General features: G+C 35.4%; 1 protein-coding gene across 5 annotated transcripts in view; it reads left to right on the top strand.

Moving 5' to 3' along the window:
- LOC126370952 (small conductance calcium-activated potassium channel protein) overlaps nt 1–27,840 on the top strand; it is a 248,631-nt gene that overhangs the window by 193,818 nt on the left and 26,973 nt on the right. For all 5 annotated transcript variants that reach the window (XM_050016097.1, XM_050016098.1, XM_050016096.1 and 2 more), the window contains one exon: nt 22,028–22,233. In XM_050016097.1, the coding sequence (XP_049872054.1) occupies nt 22,028–22,233 (206 nt within the window). The remainder of the gene's footprint in view (nt 1–22,027; nt 22,234–27,840) is intronic.

Raw genomic sequence — 27,840 nt, forward strand, 5'->3', positions numbered from 1 at the left:
CGGCAAAGTATTTTGAGGGAAACATTTTTGAAACTTTTATTGTAAAACAGTTAATGGTGGGTCCTGTTTTATTTGTAAATATAAACCATCTAAATTTATTTTAAGATATACATGATATTTTCTTATCCGCCGAAAAGGAAAGGGACGGGTAATCGATAGCCATAAAATTTATGGAACACACGTAAATTTTAGGAAGAAATTATTAAAAACCCTTATAGATTGTATATGAGCAAGATGGTTATTTTATTCGCCCGGGTTATTCTTTCATTTTCAAATACAGTTGTATATCACCCGTCTCTATCCTTTTCAGCGAACGAGATAATGACGGGTATAACTTAAAATAAAATTAGGAGGTGTCTGCAGGAATTGGGGCTATAATCCAAGTATTATATTCTTTTGGACTTGTTTGCAGTATCAGATTCATTACAGCTAAATACATATATGGTAGATGTGAAAATAGGATTATATTCTTAATTTACCTTTGATGGGTTTGATCTTGGCCCCAGACTAGCCCGAAGGCACTGACGAGGCTTAAGATGGAACGAGCTCGCCCAGACAGTGCTTGTTCACTCTGGCCTTGAAAGCACCCGGGTATTCGCAAACTAGGAACGGTTTCATTCAAATATCACTAACAACCAAAAAGTTGCATAACGCGCCACTGAAACTTCGAACATAGCAATTTTATACCGATCAAATACTCATATTTTTTAGAAAGGTAGCAGGCTAGTTGAAGTTTTAAAAATCCATTTTCAGCAAAGATTTAAATGTTGCCAGGCATACGAAGTAGTCACATGAAATAAATCAAACTGCCGTCGGATTTGGCAGTCATCCCAGCTAGAATCCAGGTTACCTAACGTCACTTCAACGTGTATTAGCGGGTAAATTTTGCCGCTGATGGCACTTAGATGTCTAGTTTACGAACCACATTTTGGGATGAGTCATTCAAATATGTAGAAGAAAAAGACTTCTAAGCGGATTTTCTTGTCAAATACTAATATAGCTGACGTTTGACGTTCTATTGAAATCTCGTTGGTAAGGCGAAGGATGTAAGGGATCTAGTTTCATCGCAAATTGCCGTCAACGTTTAAATTTCCCATTTTATTACATTTAGAGAAAGTCGCCATTTTATGACAGTACTTCAAAAAAATTTAGTAGTAATAGTTTTCAGTCTTCTTGGGAAAAAGAAAATTATAAGATAAAAGTTTTAAGTAAGTATCTTTGTGAGTAGTTACGTGAGCTGCCAATTTTTTAAATTCTGCTGAATTAAGTCATACACTTAAGCAGATTTTACGTTCGAGTAGTTGAACATAATTCTAAACGTATTATTTACAGCTTCTACCAATATTCGTCTCTAATGAAGCCAATTTGGATAAGTGAGTTAACCAAACTACCTTTTCATTTGTAAGTTCGTAAGTTTCGAAATTGTTCCGCAGTATTATTTGTATGCGGTATTATGATTATGACTGCAATATCTACGTTAGAATAGACTGTTGTACTCGTAAAATTTACATAAGGAGGTATGCAAGCTCTTGATCAATATCTCTCATCATATCTCGATAATCGAACCCTTTCTGAAAAACGTGACCAAAGGACGGCGTGGAATAGGATCTGTGGAAGGAATTCGGGTAGCCATTTTGATGAACGGTAAAGCAATTCAGGTTAGCTGATATATGATAAGGCCCCATCCGGATAGGACGCCAACTCTACATTTTATTTTACGTAGGTACAAAATGAAATTCCAGAGCTTAAAAGAACAAGACATTCCTCATTATTTCGAAACTATGCCAGCGGTCTACCATGTTTGGTAAATTACCTAAACTGTACTGTATTTGATACAAAGATATTTTATGACCAAAATATTTGCGAATTATTGGAAAAGATTACATCTTATTCTACCATGAAAATGGGGGAAGAAAAATCCAATTTCGTGCTGAACATATGAGCGCTGATTTATCACCACTTTGTGGCATATGCCACACACTCGAGCTGGAAAGGAAATACAAACATTAGATGTATGAAAATCTATATGTACTTAATATATTATCCTTTCTTTATCGAGAAAGTCAACACGAAGTCACTGAATAAACATTTATTTATCCTAGACACGGAATAAAATTTAAAAAAAAAATAACCAAGATCTCCAGTAATTCAATGAATTCAAATAAGAGTACAATCAAGAATAACCAACCATTTTACAAATTTAAATGCCAGTAGCAGACACAGAAGCGACATAGAATAATTCAAACAAAGCCGGATTATCTCCAGTGCATAGGCGTCTATTTTAATTTCGCGATGCAATCCGTCGACAGAATGAGAAAATCGATGAACACTCGAGAACCTTTCCTGTCTCGCTCTCTTCAACGGGTACCTTTACAATTGAATTTCAATTAGATTTAGACGAAGACAATTATATTTCAGTCAATTTGAACTTCTCCCTTTCACTAATTAAAGGGTCGGTCCTCTCTCACTGCTATTTTTTTTTCATTATGTTCATTGTTTTCTATCTCGTCACGACGCTAGTAAATTAATTTGTTGATCAATTTAGTAATACGTAAATGACATGTGCATTTTTTTAGTATAAAGTTTATCTTATATTTGCTTTTATGGGTACCCAGTAATTATTCGCAATCATTTATTAAGATACATTTATTTACCTAAACCACTACATAAAAACAGTCAATATAACATTACGCAATAGGTACATAAAGTTACGGACCGATTGTCTAATTCACCGTCCCGCATATATTGTTTCCCAAAACCAGACACGCGTGCCGAAACCTTTTGCTTTTTAAAGGGACCGTTTACCGAGATCGGGGCCCAAATCGTCAGGTCTAAATAATATATTGTTTCGTAAAAGCCCTTTCGCAACTCAGAGGTTTTCCATTCAATCAAGGTAACAATAGAAATTGTGCCGTGGACTTTTATGTGTTTTTTTCTACCGAAGCGGGCGATTCATTTATCAGTTACCATTGTTTTAAAATATTTATACAGATTAGTCAATTTTGTTAGTAAGTGAATTAGTCGAAGTTGAAAATTGTGTCTTATTATTCTTTGTCTCAAAGCTCAATTTCATAAGAGATTGTCCGATATTGATGATATTGATGAAAATATGTAACGGTCTCAATCGTACTGCTCTGCTGGCAATTGGCTAGTAGCCAACCCTATTGTTTTCAAGCCGTCCGAAGGTTTTACTTAGTGACTGCTAGTATCGGCCTCCCTGGTCCAGTGGTTGAGCGTTGGGTTCACGATCCGGAGGTCCCGGGTTTGAATCCCGGTAGGAACACATATCACAAAAATCACTTTGTGATCCCTAGTTTGGTTAGGACATTACAGGGTGATCATCTGATTGACCGAAATAAAGATTGTAATGCGTGAAGATGATCCGTGCTTTGGAAGGCATGTTAAGCTGTTGGACCCGGTTACTATTTACTGATGTAAGTATAAAGTCGTTATATGAGCCATATCAGGAGCATTTGGCGGCTTAATAATAACCCTGACGCCAAGGTTGATGAGGTTCGACATCCACTTCACAACCCATATGATAGAAGAAGACTGATAGTAGTGGCTAAGCGCAGAAAAGTTAAAAAAGCTTAAACGAAAATACGAACCGTTTAAGAATTTCTTACTGCAATTCCTTGTTTGTACCGATAGTAATAAATCAATGTTATATGTGACGTAGAAATCCATAAGCGATAGTAACTAGAGCGAACTGCGCTCAATAAAATGGGAAATTCCCGTGTGGATTTAGCTGGTACGAGCGTTAGCAACAAAGTGGCTCTATAAATCTTCCATATCAACGATTCATGACCGTTTTAAAACCACTACTTGAGGTTTTAAAATGTTCACCTATGGTCCGATTTATTGACTGCAAACAAGGTGGTGAAGGCAAATGAGCAAGAATAGCAGATTTATATAAACCAGGTGTACTAACGTTTGCCGTTTCTGTGCTGAAGCTTGATGGCGGACTGCCTTTTCCAATTGTGATTTCAGATATGGGTATTTACGTATATAAATTCGCCGTTGGTTATCTTATATGGCAAACTTAGCCAATGAGTCTTCATCAAACGATACGTACTTTGTATAATATATATATCAGTTGAAAACCCCTTGTCTATACTTCGTCTATCATCTTCTAATCATGTGGGTTGTGAGGTGGAATACCAACCCCTTCAACCCTGGTGTCAGAGTTATTACTGAGCCGCCAAAGGCCCCTGACATGGCTCATATAACGACTACATACTTACATCTGTAAGTAGTAACCGGGACCAACGGCATAATGTGCCTTTCGAAGCGCGGATCATCTTACTTTCGGACAATCAGGTGATCAGCCTGTAATGTCCCAACCAAACTAGGGAGCACAAAGTGATTTTTGTGATATGTCCCCACCGGGATTCAAACCCGGGGCCTTCGGATCGTGAGCCCAAGGCTCAACCACTAGACCACGGAGGCCGTCTATCATATCGTAGCTGATTTTGCAAACGGACGTATCTGCAATATTATAAAACAATTTGTGTCTTATTGACAATAGCAAAATGTGCAAATCAATTACAAGGTGCTTAATAACAAAGGTTCAAGACACAATTTAAGCCAATTATAAACAAAATATAATTTCTTAAGCCCTTTGCACCTCGGTCATTAGTCAAATTTACAATAATAAGAGCAAAAGCTCTTAAACAACTTAATATACTGATAAACAAAGGTATCATTCACCCAAAATCTTCTTTAAAGCCAAAATTCAACTTCAATTAACCGTTACGCAACCAAGCCAGAATCATTGCTCGGTAACGGACTTAATTAATCAATTAACTAAGAATTAACTTGACCAATTTAAGTTTAACAAGGTAAGTTATATAACTCGGCGAAGTCGGAAATAATTGATAATGAAGGCATCGCAAGACATAGTCTTGATATTTGACTTTTTAAGTGGTTGTTGTGTCTTGACTGGTTTTATGGTTCCATTTTGTCGGTTTGCAGGGTTAACTATTATGTATTTTTCGGTAGCGTTTCTAAATTTTGCTCATCATAATCTCTTTAGCGTTGTCCTGTGTTCACAGAGTCCGCTTACCTAACCTGAAGATTTTGATATTTGTCTGGCCATTTCAGATTACGCCACATACCTCCGAAACCCGTTTTTCGGGTACGTATGTGGGTTTCCTCACGATGTTTTCCTTCACACTTAAGAAAAATAAATAAAATATTTATTTATTTATACAAGGTGTCAGTGACATCGTAACGAATACTAAGGGGGGTGCTTCAGACCATCATTCTGAGTTAATATCAAGTGGAATATTCTGTCAAAAAAATAATGATTTTTTTTGTTTTTTTAACTATTTTCATTTCCATACCTTTGCGACGGAAAATTCCACTTGATATTAACTCAAAATTATGGTCTAAATCAACCTCTTAAGTATTTATTACGATGTCACTAACACCCTGTCTTCAAATAATACCTCCTGTGCTGAAATGGGACTAGGACTGCAGAAAAAGTGTGAATGTGTTCAGCTGCATCATCCCGGGCATGACATAAAAGTCTACTAAGGGATTGTCCAATCTCATTCAATATTCATGAATCACATGGCCCATTAACGCTGATGTATTATAATTATAGGTAATCCCTTAGTGGCATTCGATGATACGCCCAGAAAATTCGTACCATAATAAATAATATAAATTAAATATAAAAAGACGGAATTCTAGAAAAAAAATAAGACTTTACTTCATCCTCCCATCGTGTCAGTTGAAAGTTGTTGATCGAGCTCAACCGTGTCAGGGTTATTATTTAGCCATCAGACACCTGTAACGTAGTTTTAAAACACTATATTATTCAGAATAAATTACCTACTGGGGGGTTAAAATGGCCATATCGAAGCAATTCATCTAAAACAGCGATATTGCAATTTGAAATTTGCGCATATAAAAGTAAGTGCGCAATGCAAACAAATGTCAAACAGCAATATTGCTTTCTTAGACGAATTGCTTCGATGTGGCCATTTTAACCCCCCTGCACATTGATAAACATTATTTTGCTCAAGTGGCATAAAGAATTTATATTCTTTTCATACGTTCAAAACAAGTCCTCGGAAAAATAAACAAGACTGCTATAAACCCTAGGTAATTAATTAACTTTTACTAGGCTTGTTCAGCGTTTTGATTTGTTTACGTGTCTTTTTTTTTAATTAAAAAGTCGCGTAATGGAATATGAGCTCTGGCGTGTGTTCCCAGTCTCGTACCGTGAAGTCCCACTTCTATTTAGAAAGTTATTTAAATTTTATTTTCTATTTAGGTACCAACTGCTTGAAACATATGATTTAGACACACGAGTATGCATCTAAACTGGAAAATAGCAAGCTCAGATGTCAGAGTTTTGGGACAGTTGGCATAAGAATATCGAAATAGAAAACCAAAATCAAATTTTTATGTAGTACATAAAAGGCAACTCAGCTGCAATTTTGCACCTACCTTAAGGTTAAAAAAAATACCCTCTGTAATAACCCTTACTATAAATGAAACTATAAAGATGGTAAAAGTTTATTACAATAGGTACGCATTTATTATCATTAAGTTATTCAATTCGTTCATAACACGATCAGATCCAGAATGTTTTAAAAAAAGGCCAGGTCAAGAGTAGTCTAACCCGGCGAGCATGCATGAAGTCTTTGATGAGAGTGGAGAAGCGAAAGTCGTGTGTCAGGATTAAGTATGTAATATTCCTTGGTGTCTGCCTACCCCAACCGGAAATACGCATGCGTGTGTTAGGCGTATGTATCTATGTTCAATTAGATAGTTATTCTCACTCATAACGATTTCAAACTTCCCTCACTTTAGCATGAATTCCAGGCTTAAATTACTTTACAACGTAATAAGATTGTCACCACGGGTATATTATAATTTTCCTCACATAACATAAACTGCCTATATACGTCCCACTGCTGGGCACAGGCCTCCCCTCAATCAACCGGAGGGGGTATGGAGCATACTCCACCACGCTGCTCCATTAAACTAAATATAATTTTCCTAGTAGATACTTATTAGGTACCTCTTGACACCCCTGACCCAAAGTAACTTGGGACTTTAGTCATAGAATAAGAAATAACACTACGTATAGAACGGCTACTCTCCGCTCCCCACCAGCGGCTGAGCCAGGTTTACCCCTCGAACATAGTTTAGTCTTCATTCGTATGGCGTCACACAAACAGAATGTACGATAACGTCATTGTATAGTGTCTGTGTAAAACGAGGTGTTTTGTTTAAAATGTCCTGGGTGTGCTCTAGTTTACCATATCTGAAGTGAGAGTGAGTGAGATATATATCTGCCTTGTCACTCCGTCTTTTCAGGTAGCGATGACATGCATTCGTTTTAGTAGGTTTATTATAGACCGTAGATAAGATAGTAAGAACTGTAAATGCGTAATCAGGATTTCTAGTTACTTTTTCGGTTTGATAGCATGCTAAAGCATAATAACCGTTTCAAAGAACTAATGTGTCTTTTGCACTTTGACGGAAAAATACTGTACAAAATTAGTTTAAAATACAAGCTTGCTTTTAGCATGCGAAGCGTGTAAAGGAAATTGTAAACTTTGACTTATTTTATGTTGGCCTCAGGTACAAATTTTATTTAATGTTTGCACTAAGGACACATGTAAACAATGTAGATTTGAAAACAACATGTTTGTGGCGGTTTTAAATGGCAGTGAGGGAGTACAATTAGACATCTTTCGCTGTCAACTGAACGGAATATGTGAAGCGTGAGCCGTGTAGAAAAGACTCTTGTAGATAATTATATGTTTATATGTACAGTGCGATATTCGTTTGCTATAATCCAATTAAAAACGTATATATCTGAGATTGCGGGCATTTTGTGCCTTCACACGTGACTTAAAAGCAATATAAAACTAAACAAGCAGTCAAAGCTATTAGGTTATTACAAAAAGTAAAAAAAATAAATATAAAAGAATATTTTTGCTCAGTACTAACCTTTAGTAGTACCTAACTTATCAATTTTATCCCTTGATACGTTATCGTCTTCTATCGTGTGGCTTGTGAGGAGGAGTACCAACCTCATCAACCCTGGTGGGTCATACGTCATTATTTCCTATATCTTACTTAATTTTTTCTTTATTATTTTTTGTGTTGCACTGTCCCGGGCTAACACATTGACTTCTTTCACCTTAAGGATCCTTGGCAGAAATTGCTGTTTAGCAATAAGGTCGTCTTTTGTGCTTTTTTAACTGTTTGTAACTGCCCTTTAAGTTATATATGTGCTATAAAGAATTATTGATTGATATTTTTAATAAGCACATCGATTGTCCGATTACGATTTCCGATGTCGTCATTAGCTCTCAGGAAGTATTATGGAAAAAAGAATTATATTAAATTATATTTATGAATTGTATTGATTTAACAATTTTATTAAATTTTTAATATTGGAATTTATGACTTATTAATTTGATTGTAATTTTAAATATTGTAATTTTGATCTTGTAATATGAATTATTACCAATAAATTATATGAATATGAATATAAAGGCAGCATTTCAAAATTTACCAACAATACATTCCCTATTTGACATAAATCCATGTAACATTCTAGCAAATTTCAATGTAATATAGAAACAAGTGAACTTTTTGTCCATTTGAATGGCCCAATCGCGTCATTTGTCTAAATCGTTAGACCGTACTCAAGATAATGTTCATAATGATAGAGTTGGGACTGTTGCTACATCTTTTTCTATGCGATTAATTATACCAGTGCGTCGACGTTTTATTTTACGAATCTGTTTGATTGACTTAGAAATAGGTTTTTTGATGTTACTTTTGAAGTTTTTTCGTGCTTCCTGGTTCGTTGTATATGCTCGATTTTGGATTTGTTTTATAAATAATATTTCCGTTATATAACAAAATACGATGTTATGTTAAGGCGAGTCTGTATTCCAAAATATTCGTCAATCCAATGTCTATATCCTCTTAAGACCGAGATTTCCAGACACAATAGTTAAACAATGGGGTTTGGATTTATAAAGAACATTCGGTCTTAGGAGGATATAAAAATAAAATTAAAACTCAAGTAAACTGTACAAATACTGCCCATGTCTACCCTAGAGAGATTAATAATTTATCTATTTATTTTTATTTATTTTATTTATTTATTTATAGAGTAATCAAAGGTGCATCCATAGAATATAAAGTACCCATACAGCACCGAGCTTTCTGTTAGACCAAAGTGATAGGTGGTGAGCCGTATCACCGTGTATAATGGTTGAGCTAACTGTATTAGTGAAAACTGCACGATAAATTAATAACTCTTTGGTGCAAATCCGGTACCGGGGTTCGAACCGGGCTGTACAATTGAGAAACAAGCCGGTGAACTATACCACAGTGACTTCACTAAATATTTTATGCCAAGTTTGATTACTAACAAAAACAGAAACATCTCATATAACCACCTTAAAAAGAAGATATAATCCCTCCACCATTGGAGCAGCGTGGTGGAGTATGCTCCGTACCCCCTCCGGTTGATTGAGGGGAGGCCTGTGCCCAGCAGTGGGACGTATATAGGCCGTTTATGTTTATGTAATCACCTAAGGCATAAATTATTCATTTCTTAAATACATTGATAAACCGTATTAAACTAAACGGTAGGATTAATTAAATTCCGCTTAGAAGCCGTATATAGAAGCTTGGTTCAAAGACAAAGTTCGAGGGACGACAGCGCAGACGTGGCAAACTATTCTATACATATTAACTAACTATTCTTTAATTACGTATGGGAGGTAACACAATTTGTATATTTCTTCTTTTCTGAACTAAGATCAAATAAAGAACGTAAAACACGTTCAGCTTACCTGGTTTGTCGTAAAAAGCGACTGAGCGTATGCACCATTCCATTGCGGCGCATGGCATATGGAGCATATGCCTCGCACTGTTCGTATCCAACTTAAAACTACGTATTTTTCCCCACAACAAGTTTTTAATTAATAAAGAATCTATAATTTTTGTTTTTTAAACGGTTTTCGTAAAAAAGACTTGTGATTAGCATAAATAAAAAGATATATCTATTCAAAAGTACTCGACGGAAAACTATAAGGCGACTGTCTAAGATAGCACCGTTCAATGCTGTTACTATATTAACATAATTATACATCAATGATATTATTTGTCGCGCGTAAAGTAAAACAGAATAATATATATACAGTATATTGATATCAACGTGTTTGTTGCCCACGGCACGTCCTGTGGTCTCGAGATGAAAGCTGCTTTCCTCAGTATTTGCCCACAAGAGATAAACGAGCTACCGTGAAGCTGTGTTGGTCACTTTCATTATAGCTAACTGTGCAACATCCCTGTGTTTGAGTTACGTATTTATTTATATTTAAATTAGTCGCTTTATATCTTGCTGTTTAAGAACATACGTATGTATATAGGTATGTATTTATTATAACTATAATCTATAAAGAGTTGGCGTTTGCAAACGATTATGACAATAGAAAGTGACAGTGTAAACATATATGGGATTGACATGTCATCTTATGTCAATCTCATACATCGACTGTCATAAACATTTGCAACTTGGCTAAGACCCAGGAGACACCGCGCAGGCACTTTTGACACTAAAATTTTATGACAGATCGATATGATAAATCGTAAGGCTTATTAACTTGAAAAGCATTATGCCACTAAGCACTTCATTTATTTCCAAGAAAATTAGCAACAAAAAATGATCGTCTAAAATTAGTAAGGTAGTGTACGCCGCAAAATTAATTAACTCCCTGAACCTGACCTCATTTAAGTTAAGCCAGAAGCGACTGTTCATTGATTTCCAATAAATAATAAACTTTCATACTATCCTCATCGTCTATCAAATGCATCGAGACGCTAGCCGCAACGGTGTCTTGAACAAAACTTTGTCTTACCGGGTCATCAGCTTTATTAAACTACTACTTTGATCTTATCAAGGTGTACCTACTCACCTATCTACTTATCAAGTTTAATCTTTGAAATTAGATATCGTTTGATATTCAAAGTTTGTTCAAGAGAAACGTTATTGAATATTGTGTTTGGATTGAAATATCAAATAAGTAAGTTTTAGCTTTCTGCGGTTCTAACGTTGCAAGTTGAATGGTTTAGTGACGCCTTTGAAGCGACTTTCAATTAAAACGATTTCCTATGAAAAGTATATTTTTACATTTCGTCTAACGAACATAATCTATCATCTCGCCTGAATCCCTGAAGGGGTAGGTAGTGGTGTATAATACACCCACTTCTCGCCACCTATATTTAAGTGCCAAGTAATAGGCATTTAGTCTCATTCGACTAAAGTAGCATCCCTTTAGCATATACCTTTAACAAGCATTTTTCAAGTTTTTGTAGAAGCAACTACTAGCCTTTCAACCCAAAGGGGAAACTAGCCCGTTAGGTAGCATATCTCTGATAACACATTTCTCAAGCGGGTGGATTTCCTTCACTGATCAATTACTTAAAATTTAATTCCAAAATATTTCGGATTCGATGACCAATGGTTGAGAACCTTTATCAATAGAATGAGAATAGCTCGTTAGGGTACCTACCTACGTTTAAAATCCGTTTAAAAAAAAATGACTCCAATAAACACTCAGTAAAAGGAAACACTTCTCAAACACTTTTCAAAGTGAATAAGCAACGTTATTACCAAGAAATTTTCACTTAACATTCTCGCCGAGTGCCACTTCCCAACCTACTTTGTCCAGTAGAAAGTTCCCGTGTGGAGAGGCCAAGGCTTTATTAAAGACTCTTTATCTAGTTCTAAGGCAAGAACTGGAAAGTTAAAAGCTGTTTATAAATGAGCAATCTTCTCCTCATGCGTGAAAGGGAAGGGTCTTGAGTGAGAAATTATTGAGTAAGGTCTTTGAGAAGTTGTGTTTAAATGCTTCAGTTTGTAATGGGTAATTTATTTTCTCGACAGACACATATTCAATAAATACGAAGAAGAAGAAGAATATCGATACGTGCGACTACTCTTGACAACTACTTCGGGAATCCAAAAAGTAGCTATGCCTAAGATCACTCCGCGTATTAGGCGTATCTTTACAAAAAATGAAAACTAATTTGGCGATGTATTGTGTCCAATAATGAAAGTTTTATTAGATGGCTTGTTGTGTAATAAAATCACATAACACGGGTAACAAATATTTTATGATCACATGAATTCACCATTACCTTATTCTTTTTATGAAGCAACTTGAAATGACTGTTCCTTTACCGAAAGCAATTCTTCCACAAACGCGGAAGCACACCCTTCGATTCTCTACCTACGTCAAAGTTTACTACTAATTAGGGAACTATCTTTATTAGGTAATGACCTATACACATGAGTGCCGAATGAAAAATAGTCGTCATAACCTGTCATAATGTTGACTGAATTTTGTGACTAAATTACCGTAGAACTAAGTGAAGGTTTTACTTTGAATAATTTGTGTTTTATGCAACAAAGCCCGCACCCAGCTAAAAATTATATGGGCGTATTCTAGTCACGCACAACTTTTGTCACGGTCCTAGTTTTAGCGAATAGCGATTAATTTATTTATTTCCTTTGTTTTTTTACTAGTGTTTTTTATTTTGAATATACTTGAATCAACCACAACGGTCTAACAGAAAACTCGGTGGTTGTGGGTACTTAATCCATCTTGCGATGGATGTACCTGTGTGTCTACCCCCAATTGGAATATAAGTAGTCGTGAGCTTAAGACGAACTAAATTTTACATCTGCGGATAGCTGCGTCAAATAATTATGAATCCTACCTGCTAATTTCTTCGCCAGCGCTCACCACCTAACTCGAAAGGTGCCGCGCACGTGCTTCAGTAGGAAACATACAATTCCGGGGTTTCGTTTACACCACACACACACACTGTATTTACACTGTTACTTATACTGTTATTTATATCACTTGCGTAAGGATTGCTTTACGTATATTCAGATAAATTGTAATTTATCCGGGCAGATCGTCTTGCCTCCAAAACACCGGCGAATATACTAGGCGACCCCAACAGAGGCGCCACAATCGCCACAACAGCAAGCCAATCCTGGCTTGTGATTGGAAGAAACGTATTTGTGCGTAAACAATCATTTTGCATTTGCTTGAAATTCCAACGATAACATTCCAATGACAGAACAGCAGGAAAATATGAAAATTGTATAAAAAGAACGTGCCTAACAAGCAGTACTTTAAATATTTTTTGACAAAATCCGATTTACACACAATCGATTCTTTTTTCAATTATTTTCGTACAGACAAAATAAATAAAAAGTTCCTCATGTTATCTCTTACAAACGGCCACATAAACCAACTACTAAATACTAAATTATGCTATATTCTTAATGGAATAAATACCAGTTTCCAACAAATTTTTCTAAAACATACAGCGACATTATAATACGTTAATTAATCGCTAATCGTGATAATTATGATAAAAAATGTTATGAGCGCAACAATTATTATTTCTTTGATTATTATTTGACATTGAACTACATACATTACAAACAGACTTCGAATTATTACGAATATCTACCTTTTTTGCGGGACAACAATATATATATTTTTCTTAATTTAAGTTATATGACAGTTTTGATTACAGATGAAATGTGTGACAAAGAAAATGTTACATAAGGACCAAGTATTTGAAATACTACACAATAAAGATCTTTTGTTTCTGTCTTACGTATCAATGAAATCACTTTTCGCAAATAACAAACACATTCAAAAATGCGTTTTATTTTCCAGTTATTTCGCAGCATGAGTTAATAAAAAAAACCTTAATATCAACTTTATAATTTTTATTTATTATTTTATGATAGTCCTACTTCTTACGACACCTATATCTACTTCTTGGACACCTAATAAGGGACGACTTTATTAAAAACATCATAGAAGGAAAGCTAGAAGGAAAGAGAGGAAGGGGAAGACCAAGAAGAGCTTACATGGAACAGATTAAAGAAAAGGTTAACGTCGTGTCTTATAGAGAAGTCAAGAAATTGGCCTTTGATAGACTGGAATGGAAAATGCTACACCGACAAAAGCGTGGCTCTTAAATTGATGTTGATGATGATATACCTAATTAGGTACACAAGTAAACACTCGCCCGTTATCCCTGTTGGGGTGCAAAGAGAATCAAGGAATCAGAAGAAAACATGTGCCTTTTTTGTGAATACGTGTGGATGATGAGGATGGGGCCATAGAAGGCGTTAGTCAAGATGCAAACTATTATGACAATCGACGGTGATAGTGATAAAAATGTGTGGGGTTGACATACGGTGACTTGTAAGTCCCATATATTAACTCCCCTTAACCTTTAGGTATCTGTGTTATATATCTCTGCTGCAGATTATTTTATGCTGTTAGTCTTGTGTAGTCTGGACCAGGTTTCAACTCATTGCTAGCTTCTTGCTGAAGAGAGCATTGTGAGACCCTCAGCTTCCGTCCTGTTGCTGCTATCCACAGGGGCTAGGGTAGTTTTTTTTAATATATTATTAACAGATAGAACATTATAAAAGTTCCGTTAAAATAGTTCTGATATTTCTAATATTTTTAATAAGTCTCATTAAGGGTTACGAGATGAATAAATTTCTTGTAAGACCAATTTACTATTTTATATTTCACTGCTTTTTTAAATATTACATGGCGTTATATATAATTATCAACACACACAAAGTTAATTTGGAATGTACAACAAAATAAAAACACGGGAATGCAAATTTAACAAACCTAACAATTTGTTTTCTATTTTCGTGTCGTCTGTTGTTCGTGAGTAACGAACTATGTTACAAACAGTTTTATGCAGAATTTCGGGAACTTTTATAATATGCTTGTATTACAGTGTTACTTTTATTACAGTGTTACTTATGAAAACGAATTTTGTAATGGGTATAATTTTCTTGCAAGCAGTATTCAGTTTATGAGTGTGAAGTATGACGGAGAAATATCAAATGAGTCAAGAACATTGATCAACATAAGTTATAATATGGAATTTGACCGGGTCAAAGATAAATTATAAAATGAGAAGTACAAGCCAGTTTAAGATGACAAATTATCAATCTCACTTTACTTTTGGACTTATTTTTGAATTTTATATATATGAATTTTATATATAAATAATAATGAGTACGACGTTTATTGATGACGTCACAGGACAGTATTTCCATACAAAATGCGAAGAAAACTTTAACGTTTCGGAAAAAGTATCTCATTTGACTAGGTTTTCAAGCAGCCTATTACGTATAAACCAACTCACGCCCGTTATTCTTTATGGGGAAGGCTGATAGAGAAATCTTGACAACTTTCGGCAGACTGGGGTTTCATATACTTACACTTACTTAGTTATTTATGACAAAATTATGTGTGACTACGGTATGGACATAAATTATTTTATTTGCTATTATATCATCATAATATTATGCTCGTATAGCTTTCTTTTTCTTACGTAAAACAAGGCATAAAATATGGTTACCAGAAGCCATTTTCGTAAATCATACGCATGGTAATGTACACATATGTAAGTACTTCGTGTTTCTTTTTATAAATCAATCAAAATTATCCTGAAACAAGGAAAATCTTTTAATAAATGACTCACGTGAGAGTTTGAGCTTGACTAATAATGCTGTTATCAACGAATCTTAAACTGAACCAAACATTTTTATAATTCTTCAACAAAGGTAAAAATATGGAATTTACATAATTTCGTTGGCATATTTATATAAATGTTACTTTTTTCATTATGAACTGAGACCAGTCAACGTTATCTTAATTTCTTTTTTTTTGTGGAGTTCATCTTGAGCCGTAGTAGCCCTGTTGGTAGAATGCTTGCTTCTCACTTTGAGGTGGCAGGTTCGAATACAGCACAGGCCTAAACCAATGGTTGTCGAATTTGTTCCCGAATTCATGTTTGGATCATAAATTATTATCACATGTTTAGTGGTAAAGGAAAACAACGTGAAGAAACCCACTTTATCAGAGAAATGCATTTTTGGAAGTATGTGACCTAACCTGTATTAGGCCGGTTTTTCCTTCGCGGGTTGGAAGGTCAGACAGGCAGTCTGTGAAAAACCGGGACTGTCAATTAATCTTCAGGCTAGGCAAGCTGACCTTGTGAAAAACGGCATAATGCTAGGGGGATGATGTAGGGTTCATCTTATCAACTGAGTGGACTAATATATACGTTACACTCAAGTGCGCCATTGAGAGTTGAAGGCGACTAGCGCCTGGACTTACTCAGGTTCATTTAAATAAAAACAAAGTACAGTCGATGTATCGCTCATCGAACACAAACTACATAAAGATGAACTGACTCAAGACTGACTCATATAAACTAAGCAGATGTGTCTCGGCTAGATTATTACGATGTCCCTTGTCAACCCCAAACTTTTTGCTGCGATGAGTAGGAACTCGCTTTATCCGTGACAAGAAAGTCAAGAGAGTTCGTCCCCTTTCATAAATTCACATGAAATATTCTCTCTTTCATATCGAAAACTTGGATTTTGAATTTGACAAATTTCCAACGAGAACTTAATTTCAGTAGTTTGGCTGGACGCCAGATATCGTACTTTACTATTCAAAGCTTTTCATAACGAGCGACTTTGACTGTGGAACTATAGATCTACAAATTGAAATAACAGGTGAGGTTTAGATAGAGACTTTACACATCAGTTTATATAGTAAATTACTTCTTATTCTTTCAACATATATTATAAGTAGACAGTTTACTCAAGTGTGCTTGAATAGATATTATCATTTCGAATCATTATGGAAATTACTTCTTTTACTCGCGTTTCGTATTCCAAGTTTGAAATAGCGGTCTTACTAAGTTGAAAATGCCTTCCAAAGAATTTTGCGAAAGGTACCTTTTGTTACAGAGCGGAAACCCTCAACGCTCTCATTTGAACGGCTTGAGATAAATCTATGAAAATCATTTATAATACCTTTTGGTAGTATCTGAAGTAGGATCTGATCTGAAGTTTCATTATGAAGTAGCTTTGTGAAGTAAGTATACCCCTCCGTCTGATTGAGTGGTATAGGCCTGTATTCAGTAGTCGAAACCCTAACCTATTTTTGGTGCCGATGCTGTTAGAGCTAACTTAATTTTAATTTAATTTGATAGTTCTAAAACTAACTGTACCTAAATCTTGTTCTTGTCGTAAATGAATACATCACTATTTTTAGAGTTATCAGACTAAATAAAATGAAGTTAATTAAACATAAAATAGGCAATACCTATCAACTAAATGTCATGATAGCTGCAGTATTATACTATAGCTACATTTACGTATTAGAACAAAATTTTCCTATTCGTAATTTGTATGAAAATGTGTTCGTATGGACTATTTCCATAATATTTTGCGGTCATAACTCCATGTTATCATGGGTAGTGGTAGATATCGGACATTACTTCCAGTTGATTTACGAGACACACCCTTGTTCCAAGGATCAGTTCAAACCATGCCCTCGGATACATATTTCGGATAATAACATTCTATTGTTATGTATATGAATGGAATGAATATTGAGAATTCATTTGTGGCTAACGCCATTTATTCTGTTGGATTTGGGTGTTACTATTTGTATTTGCGAATAAATAAGGACCCTATCTCACTAGGTCGCCATGGATACGGCACCAGCAGGAAATTATTCGGAATTCGGTTGACTACAACAAATTGATTGCCTAGTTAGGCTTTTTACCCTTTATAAAATATATATTTTGTTGATGCGCCACCTTGGTGTTCTAGTGAGATAGGGCGCTAAGGCTCTAAAATTAGTTACAGTTAGGTGTTACATTCTTATGCCTTCTGAAATACTTTATCATATTCTGTGCTACTTCATCACATTCGCCGTAAGACGTCAATACTAAAAGTAGTCTAACCCCAAAGTGTCTCGAATGATGACTCCGCCTTTTCTGACTGATAAATAAGTAGTAGAAAAAAAAGGAATATTCCTTCCAGGAAAAGATCGAAAACTTTTGGACTAGGGTTAATCGAACCGATTTTTTTTCTTTGAAAGTTTTCCGAGCGTGGGTGTATGCTATTAAAAATCACTTATAATTGAGAAGTTTCCCAAGGAAAAAATAAATTATCACATTCCGATTACTAAATAAAGACAAATCTAAAGTTGACTAAAAACGTTTTCTTTTTTTTTTCTATTTAACTTATTTATCAATTTGAATAAAGATAAATGTAATAATAAGTGCGAAATTTTGTCACGTTTATCTATGACGTCACAGGTTGCTATTTCATACAAATTCGGGTAGTATTTTCGTGTTTTGACGTTTAGTAAAAAGTAACTGATTTGACTAGTTGGAAACTACCCTATTACATACTAATGCCTTTATGTGTCGTTTCAAAGCATACACATGCCTATTCCTAATGCAAAATATAATTTACCACAGTGCTACTATATACGTAGTTAATACCAGTAGCCAATCCGGATGTTTCGGGATCAGAGTTCAAAGGGCTGATGCCCTTTGGCTTTGACTTAACATCCATCGACAAGGGTCCATAGTTGGTGTGTACAGTAAGTTATCTATCGCAGCTTTTCACCAAATCTATATGGGGTGGTTTAAGTGAAAGGAATCAAAATGTCGCTGCTTTATTTTTTGTTTAACCATGAGGCCGAAGTTCCTACCTAAGTAAGGTAAAAAATCATTTTTTTAATCATCGGAAAGTATAGTTTAATTTATGTACTGTGAAATACACGTTAATACGAAATAGAACCTAAACACACTGAAAAACTTGGTAATACAAGATCTATTTTCATTCATTACATGGACCGCGTAGGCGTGACAGTGACAGATGGATGGTCTGGTCGAGAGAGAGAAAAGGACAAAACAATAATTGATTGTTCAACAAATACAACTCTCCACTTGGAACTAATTTTAATATTTGGAAATAAGATAAAGATTCAGCGTTAGTGTGGAATTCTATTAGAATCGTTAAAAAAAGATATGTTTTAACTAAATAAATCCATGACTATTACAAAAATGTTGCTTCAAGTTTCCTGACAGTAATTGCTGTTCAGCAATAAGTCCGCCAATTGTGCTTATTTTATCCGTTTGTAACTGTCCTTTATGTTACATGTGCAGTAAAGTTATTATTGATTGAAAATAATCATATAATAGCATTTTTCTTTTTATGTGACTTATTGTAGATTTGCCGCAGATGGCATTAACTACTTGGCCGGACAAATGGGGAGCGCTGAAGGCCCTCACCCGGTACAAAATTTAAGACAAAATTTAAGAGAAGAATATTTGAAAAAAATAATCGCTCTTCTGGTGGGTCGATAGCGATAAACGCCGAATGAGAGCATTTATCTCAGAATGTGCTATTAATATAGTAACTGCATCATATTTGTTGTAAAACCCAATATTAAAAACATGTAATATGTCTTTGTCTTTTTTTATCTTTTTAAAAATCGGAAAAGTTAAATACGAATAAAGGTTGCTTTTTAACTTTTCTAACTCTTAACTCACCTCAGCAAAGATTACGAGGGAGATATTGTTTGTAGTTATGTAATTCAGATTGTAACCGATATCGTAAAATGTAACCGTATGTCGTAAAATATCCGTATTACCATAGCATTCCGTATTGTAAAGTATCCAGCCATAATTCTCACATAATCGGAATCCAATCGCATTTTAATTGGTACTGTTAGGTGCCTACTTTTACTACGAGATCGTTTACTGTAGTTGCGTTTGCTAATAACAATCGATTGTACATAGAATAAACAATGATGCTAATTCCTGTACACTTGTCATCCGTCCCTTTTCTTTTTGGCGGATAAGAAAATAACAGGTACTTAACATGAAATCACAGGAATTGGCACCTCTAACTGCTTAAAACTTCTTAATGTTTTTGTAGCGATCACTAACTTATCTATGTTGTATGATCTTATTTATCCGTAAATTCTTATACTCATTACTTATTCTGAATAATTACATTAATATTTTAAATAAATTATTTGACTTAAATATCTCGCTGCTTGTCAAAGGAGAGATTATAATATCGTCTAAAAATATTTTGTTTCCTTGTGTAAGCTACAAAACGGAATAGCTAAACATTTTCCTTGATGTAACTTCGGTCTACGGGAGCACGACGGACATAAAAATGGTTCGCTATTCCATGATTATTTTGCCCCTTTTCAACACCGAAAGGTAACGAAGCCAGTAGAGTAATTTCTGGATAACCTTACTTATACGAAGATACAAAGAGGTGATCCATCATATACTTGAGACTGAGGGTTAGTGCGATTGATCATGTAGGCTTTATTTCGACATGGATCGATTACGAACATGTATCTTGGCTGGCCAAGGTCAAATCGATTACATGCTGGATACTACAATATGTTTTATACCTTTGTGTAGAGGTGTTCCATTTGAAATTGATGTCGCCATCAATCATACGCAGACTTATAAGACTGAATGTAAAAAGTGAAGCAACGATCTTGATGTATATCGGAACATCTGGCCAAAACTCACAAAAATTTAAAGATATTTGTAAATAATCATCGGCAGAGGATCCTCAGTACACGGTATCTCTAACGGTAGATGAATTACAAAAGAAGGGTATGAGAGTAAATGTTAATAAGTCGAAAGTTTTGGTGATGGAAAGAGAAGAGAATGTGTCTGAGTGTAGAATTATGATTGGGAATAAAATGGTGGAGCAAGTGAATGAATTCGTGTATTTAGGTACTATGTTTACAAGGGATGGTAAATGTGATGAAGATGTAGAAAGAAGATTGAGATTGAGTAATTCACTGAATGGGACAATGCATGCACTTGTTAGTAGCCAATGTAAATAAAAATGGGAAATAGGCGTGAGTTTATGTATGTATGTAGTTATATATTTGCAACAAAAAAAAAAACGCAGATAAGCTTTTAAATAACATTATACAAGCTAAATTTTTATTATTAATTCCAAACAAAAACATCACGTGTAAAAAATTTAAACCAACATAAGGGAAACGTTTGGTTATGCAAAAATTCCGGCAACTATTATGCAAGCTTCCTAATTTACAATTTATACAGTTCCGTAAAAACTAACGGTAAAATATTTTTAATTAATTAACCTAGTTTTGTGAATTTACTAATAAACTTTTAAAAAATAATAATTTGTGCTGTTTTTATATCTCAAATGTCACGAGTGAAGGTTATTATCATTCGAATCACTTCAATCATCCAATCGTTAATGTTCAATCGTGATAGGCGATGATATTTTTAAAATTTCACACCTGATTGAATTTCTGAAACCGATTGATAATTCAGATTAAACGTACAATTGAATTAAATTAACTGATGGAAACAGGGACTAGTCCACTATGCAATTTAATGGTTCGTCGATTTTATTCTGCACGTGTGCCTTATGACGTCACTATTTGTAAAAGGATATTGCGTCAGTTTGATCTGTATATAGAAATAGATACTACTCCTCAGTAAAAGTAACTTAAAGGGTTTAAAACTAAAGAAGCAAAGCGAATAGGTATAGATATGTAGGTAGTTTGATGGCTTTAGAGTTACTGACGCCAGTCTTCGAATTCACAACCCACATGACTGTTAAAGATTTTTTTTTTTAAATAAAATTTCATTTGCAATTGATCGTGTATTCTCATATTAGTATAAATGACGTGGTCAGATAATAAATGACGCTTTCCATGGAAATTTAAACATAATTATTATCAGTAAAAGATTAGAACAAATGGTAGCAAACTATGCAAATGGGAAAACTTTTTTAAACATAACTATTAATTTATAAAAAGCAGGCTCATTACTGCTATTACTACGAATAACTTATCTAATGCTGCATAGTAAGTGGCTAGTATAAGTATTTTTACTTGACCGGCCAGCACTGCTGTAAAATTCTAGATATATAATATAACTTTAGGTTAGATACCGAAGTATACCGACACAGTAATAGAAAACTGAATATGTTAACGCTCCCACGTGAAAATGATTGAGACGATGAAGTATTTTTACGTATTTTATGTCATTCTCACCTTATATTCCAATATGTTTCCAGCTGCGGAAGCCGGTGTCGACACTCTCGATCCCCGGCGCGATGAAGGCGTACTCGGGTGGCGGGCGAGACGCGTCCACCGAAGAGGCCGGAGTCGCGCTGGTCGGAGTCCACAGCGAGTACCCCCGCTTCGGCGAAGAGAGGGCACTCGGCGGCGGCACCTACAAAGGCGGGGGGACGGCCAAGCACAAACCCAATATAGGATATAGGTAAGTAAAACATAAAATTTAAATTACGTTATGCCAAACTACGCATCCACCGAATACACCGGGTTCGCACTGGTCGGAGTCCACGAGTACCCCTCGCTTCGGAAATCAAAATAGTTGATTGTATAAATAAAAACTCTATTGTCGTGTTAAAAACGTGATGTAGATATGCATCTACGTGAAGTTTAAGTTTCCTTATGTCGTCGGTTATAATAATATATCACTTATTAAATACGTTGTTTTTTTTTTACTCACTAGGAATCTCAAGCTATTATTTTTTCTTGACTATTTTTTTTTTACTGACGATTATTGTTTGATTATTGGAAGAGGCAAGTCACAGGGACTATAACCTGGAACCTGACAGAGGGCGGCAGTAACTGTCAGTACTATTCAGAGGCGAAGGACAGGAGTCCTAGTACGGTTTTGAAATAGACAACTCTGGGCGCCATCCCACTCGCGTTAGACCGAGTACTGCGGGGCGGAAGACAAGAGGGAAACTACTACCCTATTTTTCTCTAAACAGTAGCATGGAGAATGCTACATCGACAATACCGTGGGTCTGATGTGTTCATTTGAAATTAGTGATGATTTCTACTCACCATCACTAATTTAAGAGCCACGCTCTTGTCGGTGTAGCATTCTCCATTCTCGTCTATCAAAGACCAATTTCTTCACCTCCTTATAAAACACGACGTTCCATTGATGTTCTACTAAACATACGAAATCAAGTGCTTAGATGCATTTCACTACTAGGTCTCTTCTTATCCTTCATTTCATGTGTATTTTATCTATCTGTAGGACAATCTTTATTTTATAATAAGATCCTGAACATTTCAATTATTGCTGTATTCACAAATACGTATTTGTTCAGGTATCCTGGTAATTAAGAGACCTTACTAGGTATGGAACTAATTGGAGGTTCATAATGCTTCAGCTTCAAAGGCACTCCCGTCTCCAGCAAATACAAAAGAGAGAATGCAACGTTGGATATAGAATATTAGTGATATTATTTATAGCGTCTTGGTCATTAAGAAACCTACGTGGGTAAGAACGTTATATTATAAGGAAAGCAAAAAGAAGATGTTATGGCGTTCCATAACCAACCACTAGACCACAGTGACAATCTAACGAGATTGGAATCTCGTTAGATTGTCACTGTGGTCTAGTGGTTCATCTGGTTGCTTCTCAATCGTGGAGCGAATTCGAACCCCGATACCGGATTTGCATTAATGAATTATTTAATTATCTTAAGTGCAGTTTTTAGTAACACAGTAAAGTTGGCTGGACTAATTATAGATGGCGGAACGGCTCACCACCTATCACGTTGGTCTAACAGAAAGCTCGGTGAAGTGTGGGTACTCAGTTTTATCTTGCGAAGGATGTAACTCTGAATACACCAATTGTAGTGTAGTCGTGTGCTTATGTTAATATTTTAGTATGTTAAAGTTTAGTTGATTATCAGTATGTACAGCTGTTGTAAAAGAAAATAACTGAAGATAGAATCAAGACAAAAATATAGCGATTCTGAGAAAATAGAGTATTCACCAGGGTGCCAATACAATAATAACATCGTTAATTGCGCAGTGGAAGTGAAGGTTCATATAGTTCACTACTTACATAACAAAATCATGGATAATCCCAAACGCAATATTGCTTTTTAGATGAATTTTTCGAGGTGGCCTGTACCCAAATATTAAATAAATACATAACTTGGACAGTCTATAGACATCTTACTGCTGGGTATAGGCGTCGAATATAGACCACGCTGGTCTAGTGCGGGTTGGTGGAGATTACGGATATATTCCTCCGGCGATAAGAAGATACAATAAGACGTAAAAAGTTTATAAGTCTTCTTAATTATTTTTTTAATTCATTAAGAAGACGTATAGACAATATCAACTCAGAATCGTGGTATGCATCACCCCTCAAAGTTTTCGTTACGATGTCACTAACAGCCTGTATATTCTGAGACTACACTCTGTATATTAGCTTTGCCTGCAGGGATAAGGACAGCTAAGTACAAATCTAATACAGTATAGAGGTTAGTAGAGAGTAATCTAATTGGTCCGTGCTCGTAATGAGAAATAGGTAGCAAGGACAACGCGACGTGATCCGAAGATAGCAGTGTAAGTGTCACCGTAAAATTGTAAATAACGTTAGATTATCTCGCGAGATTGTGAACTGTCGAATAATTATGAATCGTATCATATTGCTTACAATTTAACGTATTATTTTTCGGTAGATTATAATTTATCGAATTCTGAAATCAAATTGTGATACGAAACGCACCTCGCGTGCTATACCATAGAGTTACAAAACTATTAGAGTGAGCATAATGTTAATTTGGGATTCTCTTAAAATGCATAAATGTTTTTGTCATAATTTTAATTATCATAATCCTTTTTGCATAACGTTTCTTAGCATAATAGTTTTACTTTCATTAATTTCATATTATTATGTTGGCTGTATGATATGCTCGACCCAGTGAGTAAATTCCTCAAGTCGAGGATGTAAATGTAAGTTTCACTAACTTAAGAGTCACGCTCTTGTCGGTGTCTTGTCTTGTGGTGTCTTGTCCATGCTATTATTTAGGGAAAAATGGGGCAGTGGTTTCCCTTCTGCCTTCAGCCATTCAAAAATACAACTTAAAAAATGACTTTAAAATGCAACTTAAAATACCAAAATGTTCAGTTGAGACCCAGTGGAGGACAAGTCTAGTAAACATCTCAGAATACAGGTGTAAGTATGACGCAAGTCTAATATGTCGGAAATACATACATACACATACATAAACTCACGCCCGTAATCCCTAATGGGGTGGGTAGAGCCACAAGTAATCAAAGACAACTTGCAGCCACTTGCAAAAAACAAACCGATAACTTTATAATTTATTTATTTATGTTATTTTATATTATTTGGAGAACTTAATTTTTATTTTATTTTATTTTATTTTATTTGGGTAGCTTACAGCCTTTTTTACAAAATGAATACTTATAAATACAAACAAATGCCAATGAAAAGCTACCACAAGTGAACATTAAACATTTTAAAATGTCCATACAGACTCAGATACAGCCAGAAATTAAATTAGGTTCCTTGGTCAGCAAGGTTTTTACACTTTGAACGCTACCGCTAAATAGGTCAAAGCGAGTATCAGTATTAAGCTTATTAACTAATCTTAATGTTCTAGGTAAGAAGCTATTGATTCTATAATTAGTGCAACAAGGAGGAACATGAAGCAAAGTATTATGTCGCAAAATTCTATTAGGGATTCTAAGATTGATCATACTGAGGAGATCAGGACAATCAACTTTACATTGTGCCACTTTTAGCAGAAATGATACATCAGCAATCGACCGCCGTAAATTAAGTGGTAAAAGGTGAAGTTTATGGCACATCTGGACATAACTCAAGTCGGTGTAATTTAGATGAAACTTATAACTAAGGAAACGAATAAACTTTTTTTGAATTTGTTCAATACAGTTACGATATTTATCGTAACCTGGGTTCCATATTTGGGAGGCATATTCAAGGTGGCTTCGCACGTATGCACAATAAATAATTTTGATAGTTTTCATCTTTTTGAATGATTTTGATATCCGTTTTACAAATCCAAGTGCTTTGTAAGCTTTATCCACGCATAAATTAATATGTTGGTCGTATTTCAATTTACAATCTAATAATACACCTAGATCTTTAACAGTATCCGTATGATCAATATACTTACCATTCAGCTGATAACTATTCATAAAAGTAATTCTCTTCCTAGTAAAACTTATTGAAAAACATTTCGATACATTTAAGTCTAGCTTGTTGTCGATGCAATAGTTCTGAAGCCTATTAAGGTCATCTTGTAAAAGTTGCGCATCAGATGGACCGTTGACAATTCTATAAATTTTCATATCATCCGCAAAAAGTAAAAACTGCGAATTTTGGAAACAGCATACGACGTCATTTATAAAGATGGCAAACAACAAAGGACCCAGCAAGGAACCTTGCGGAACTCCAGAGGGAACAGGCAGCCATGATGATGAGTAACCATTAAACACAACTGACTGTGTTCTATTCCGAACATAAGAGCTAAACCATCGAAACAAATCGCCCCTTATTCCCAGACCAATAAGTTTCAAAAGCAGTAAGTCATGATCAATGCGATCAAATGCCTTGCTGTAGTCCGTGTATACAGCATCTACTTGGTTGCCAGCGATAATATTTGAAGTGACAAACTCATCAAGAATGGCTAGGTTTGAGACTGTTGACCTTATTAATGTTATGGGCGATAGGCTGATCCCTTATCACCATAAGGTTCATCATATCCATCTTTGGAATTCGTATCAACAGTGGCTGCAAGTTGTCTTTGATTACTTGTGGCTCTGCCCACCCCATTAGGGATTACGGGCGTGAGTTTATGTATGTTTATGTATGGAGAACTTACAGACTAATTATACATTAAATGAACTAAATATGCATGAGACGATTAATAACAAGTTCCCGCCAATAAATGATTGTCATCACTGAAAGAGTGAGAGAAAAAATAAAATAAGAAAAGCAGCTAGAACAGTACATAAGTATAATAGCTAACATGGAAAAAGAAAAAACCCTAAGTCAGTTCGAACGCAGGTGGGTTAGTAAGTACTAATCTAATTTAACTTTAGCTATTTTTATTATATTAATATATAACAACATGAGTGAGGAGCTCGGTGGCGCAGCGGTAAACGCGCTCGGCCTGCGATTGTTGAAGTAAAGCAACTTTCGCAGAGTTCGGTCATAGGATGGGTGACCACAAAAAAAAGTTTTCATCTCGAGCTCCTCCGTGCTTCGGAAGGCACGTTAAGCCGTTGGTCCCGGCTGCATTAGCAGTCGTTAATAACCATCAATCCGCACTGGGCCCGCGTGGTGGTTTAAGGCCCGATCACCCTATCCATCCATAGGGAAGGCCCGTGCCCCAGCAGTGGGGACGTTAATGGGCTGATGATGATGATGATAAGAACATGAGTAATTTTATTGGGTCTCAAAATGTTCTTGTGTTAAAATTCGCTTAATAGATGCAATACTAGTGTGGAATAAATCTATGATGTTAGATGATTCATTAAAAGAGGTGCTCGCACGTATGAGAAACGTATTAGAACTATAGTTAGTTCTAGATTGCGGTATGTGAAGCAATGGACGCTGCTTTAAGCCTAGAGTGTTAGTCCTCAAATAGATTGAAGATAGGAGCTCGGGACTATCGAATGAGCCATTCGCCAGCCCGACCAAGTAACATATATCACTGATCTTTCGCCTTGTATGTAAAGTATGTGAAATTAAGATTACGTATAATTACTATAATTTATTAAACTTGAATGGAAAAGTCTGTGATAATCCAGTTCAGAGAACCCGTAACCCCATCGTATCCCCATCCCCATTGTGGTGACATAACTCGGGTTCGAAACCCGGATCGGGTTATAAACCATTTACTTTGACTTCTAAGTATGGATTGCATGTTTGGACTGGAATTGATGTCATCGGGTTCCTAGGACTTACATACATACATACACATACATAAACTCACGCCCGCAATCCCCAATGGGGTGGGCAGAGCCACAAGTAATCAAAGACAACTTGCAGCCA

Source organism: Pectinophora gossypiella, chromosome 11 (genome assembly GCF_024362695.1).
Source record: "Pectinophora gossypiella chromosome 11, ilPecGoss1.1, whole genome shotgun sequence".
Classification (NCBI taxonomy): domain Eukaryota; kingdom Metazoa; phylum Arthropoda; class Insecta; order Lepidoptera; family Gelechiidae; genus Pectinophora; species Pectinophora gossypiella.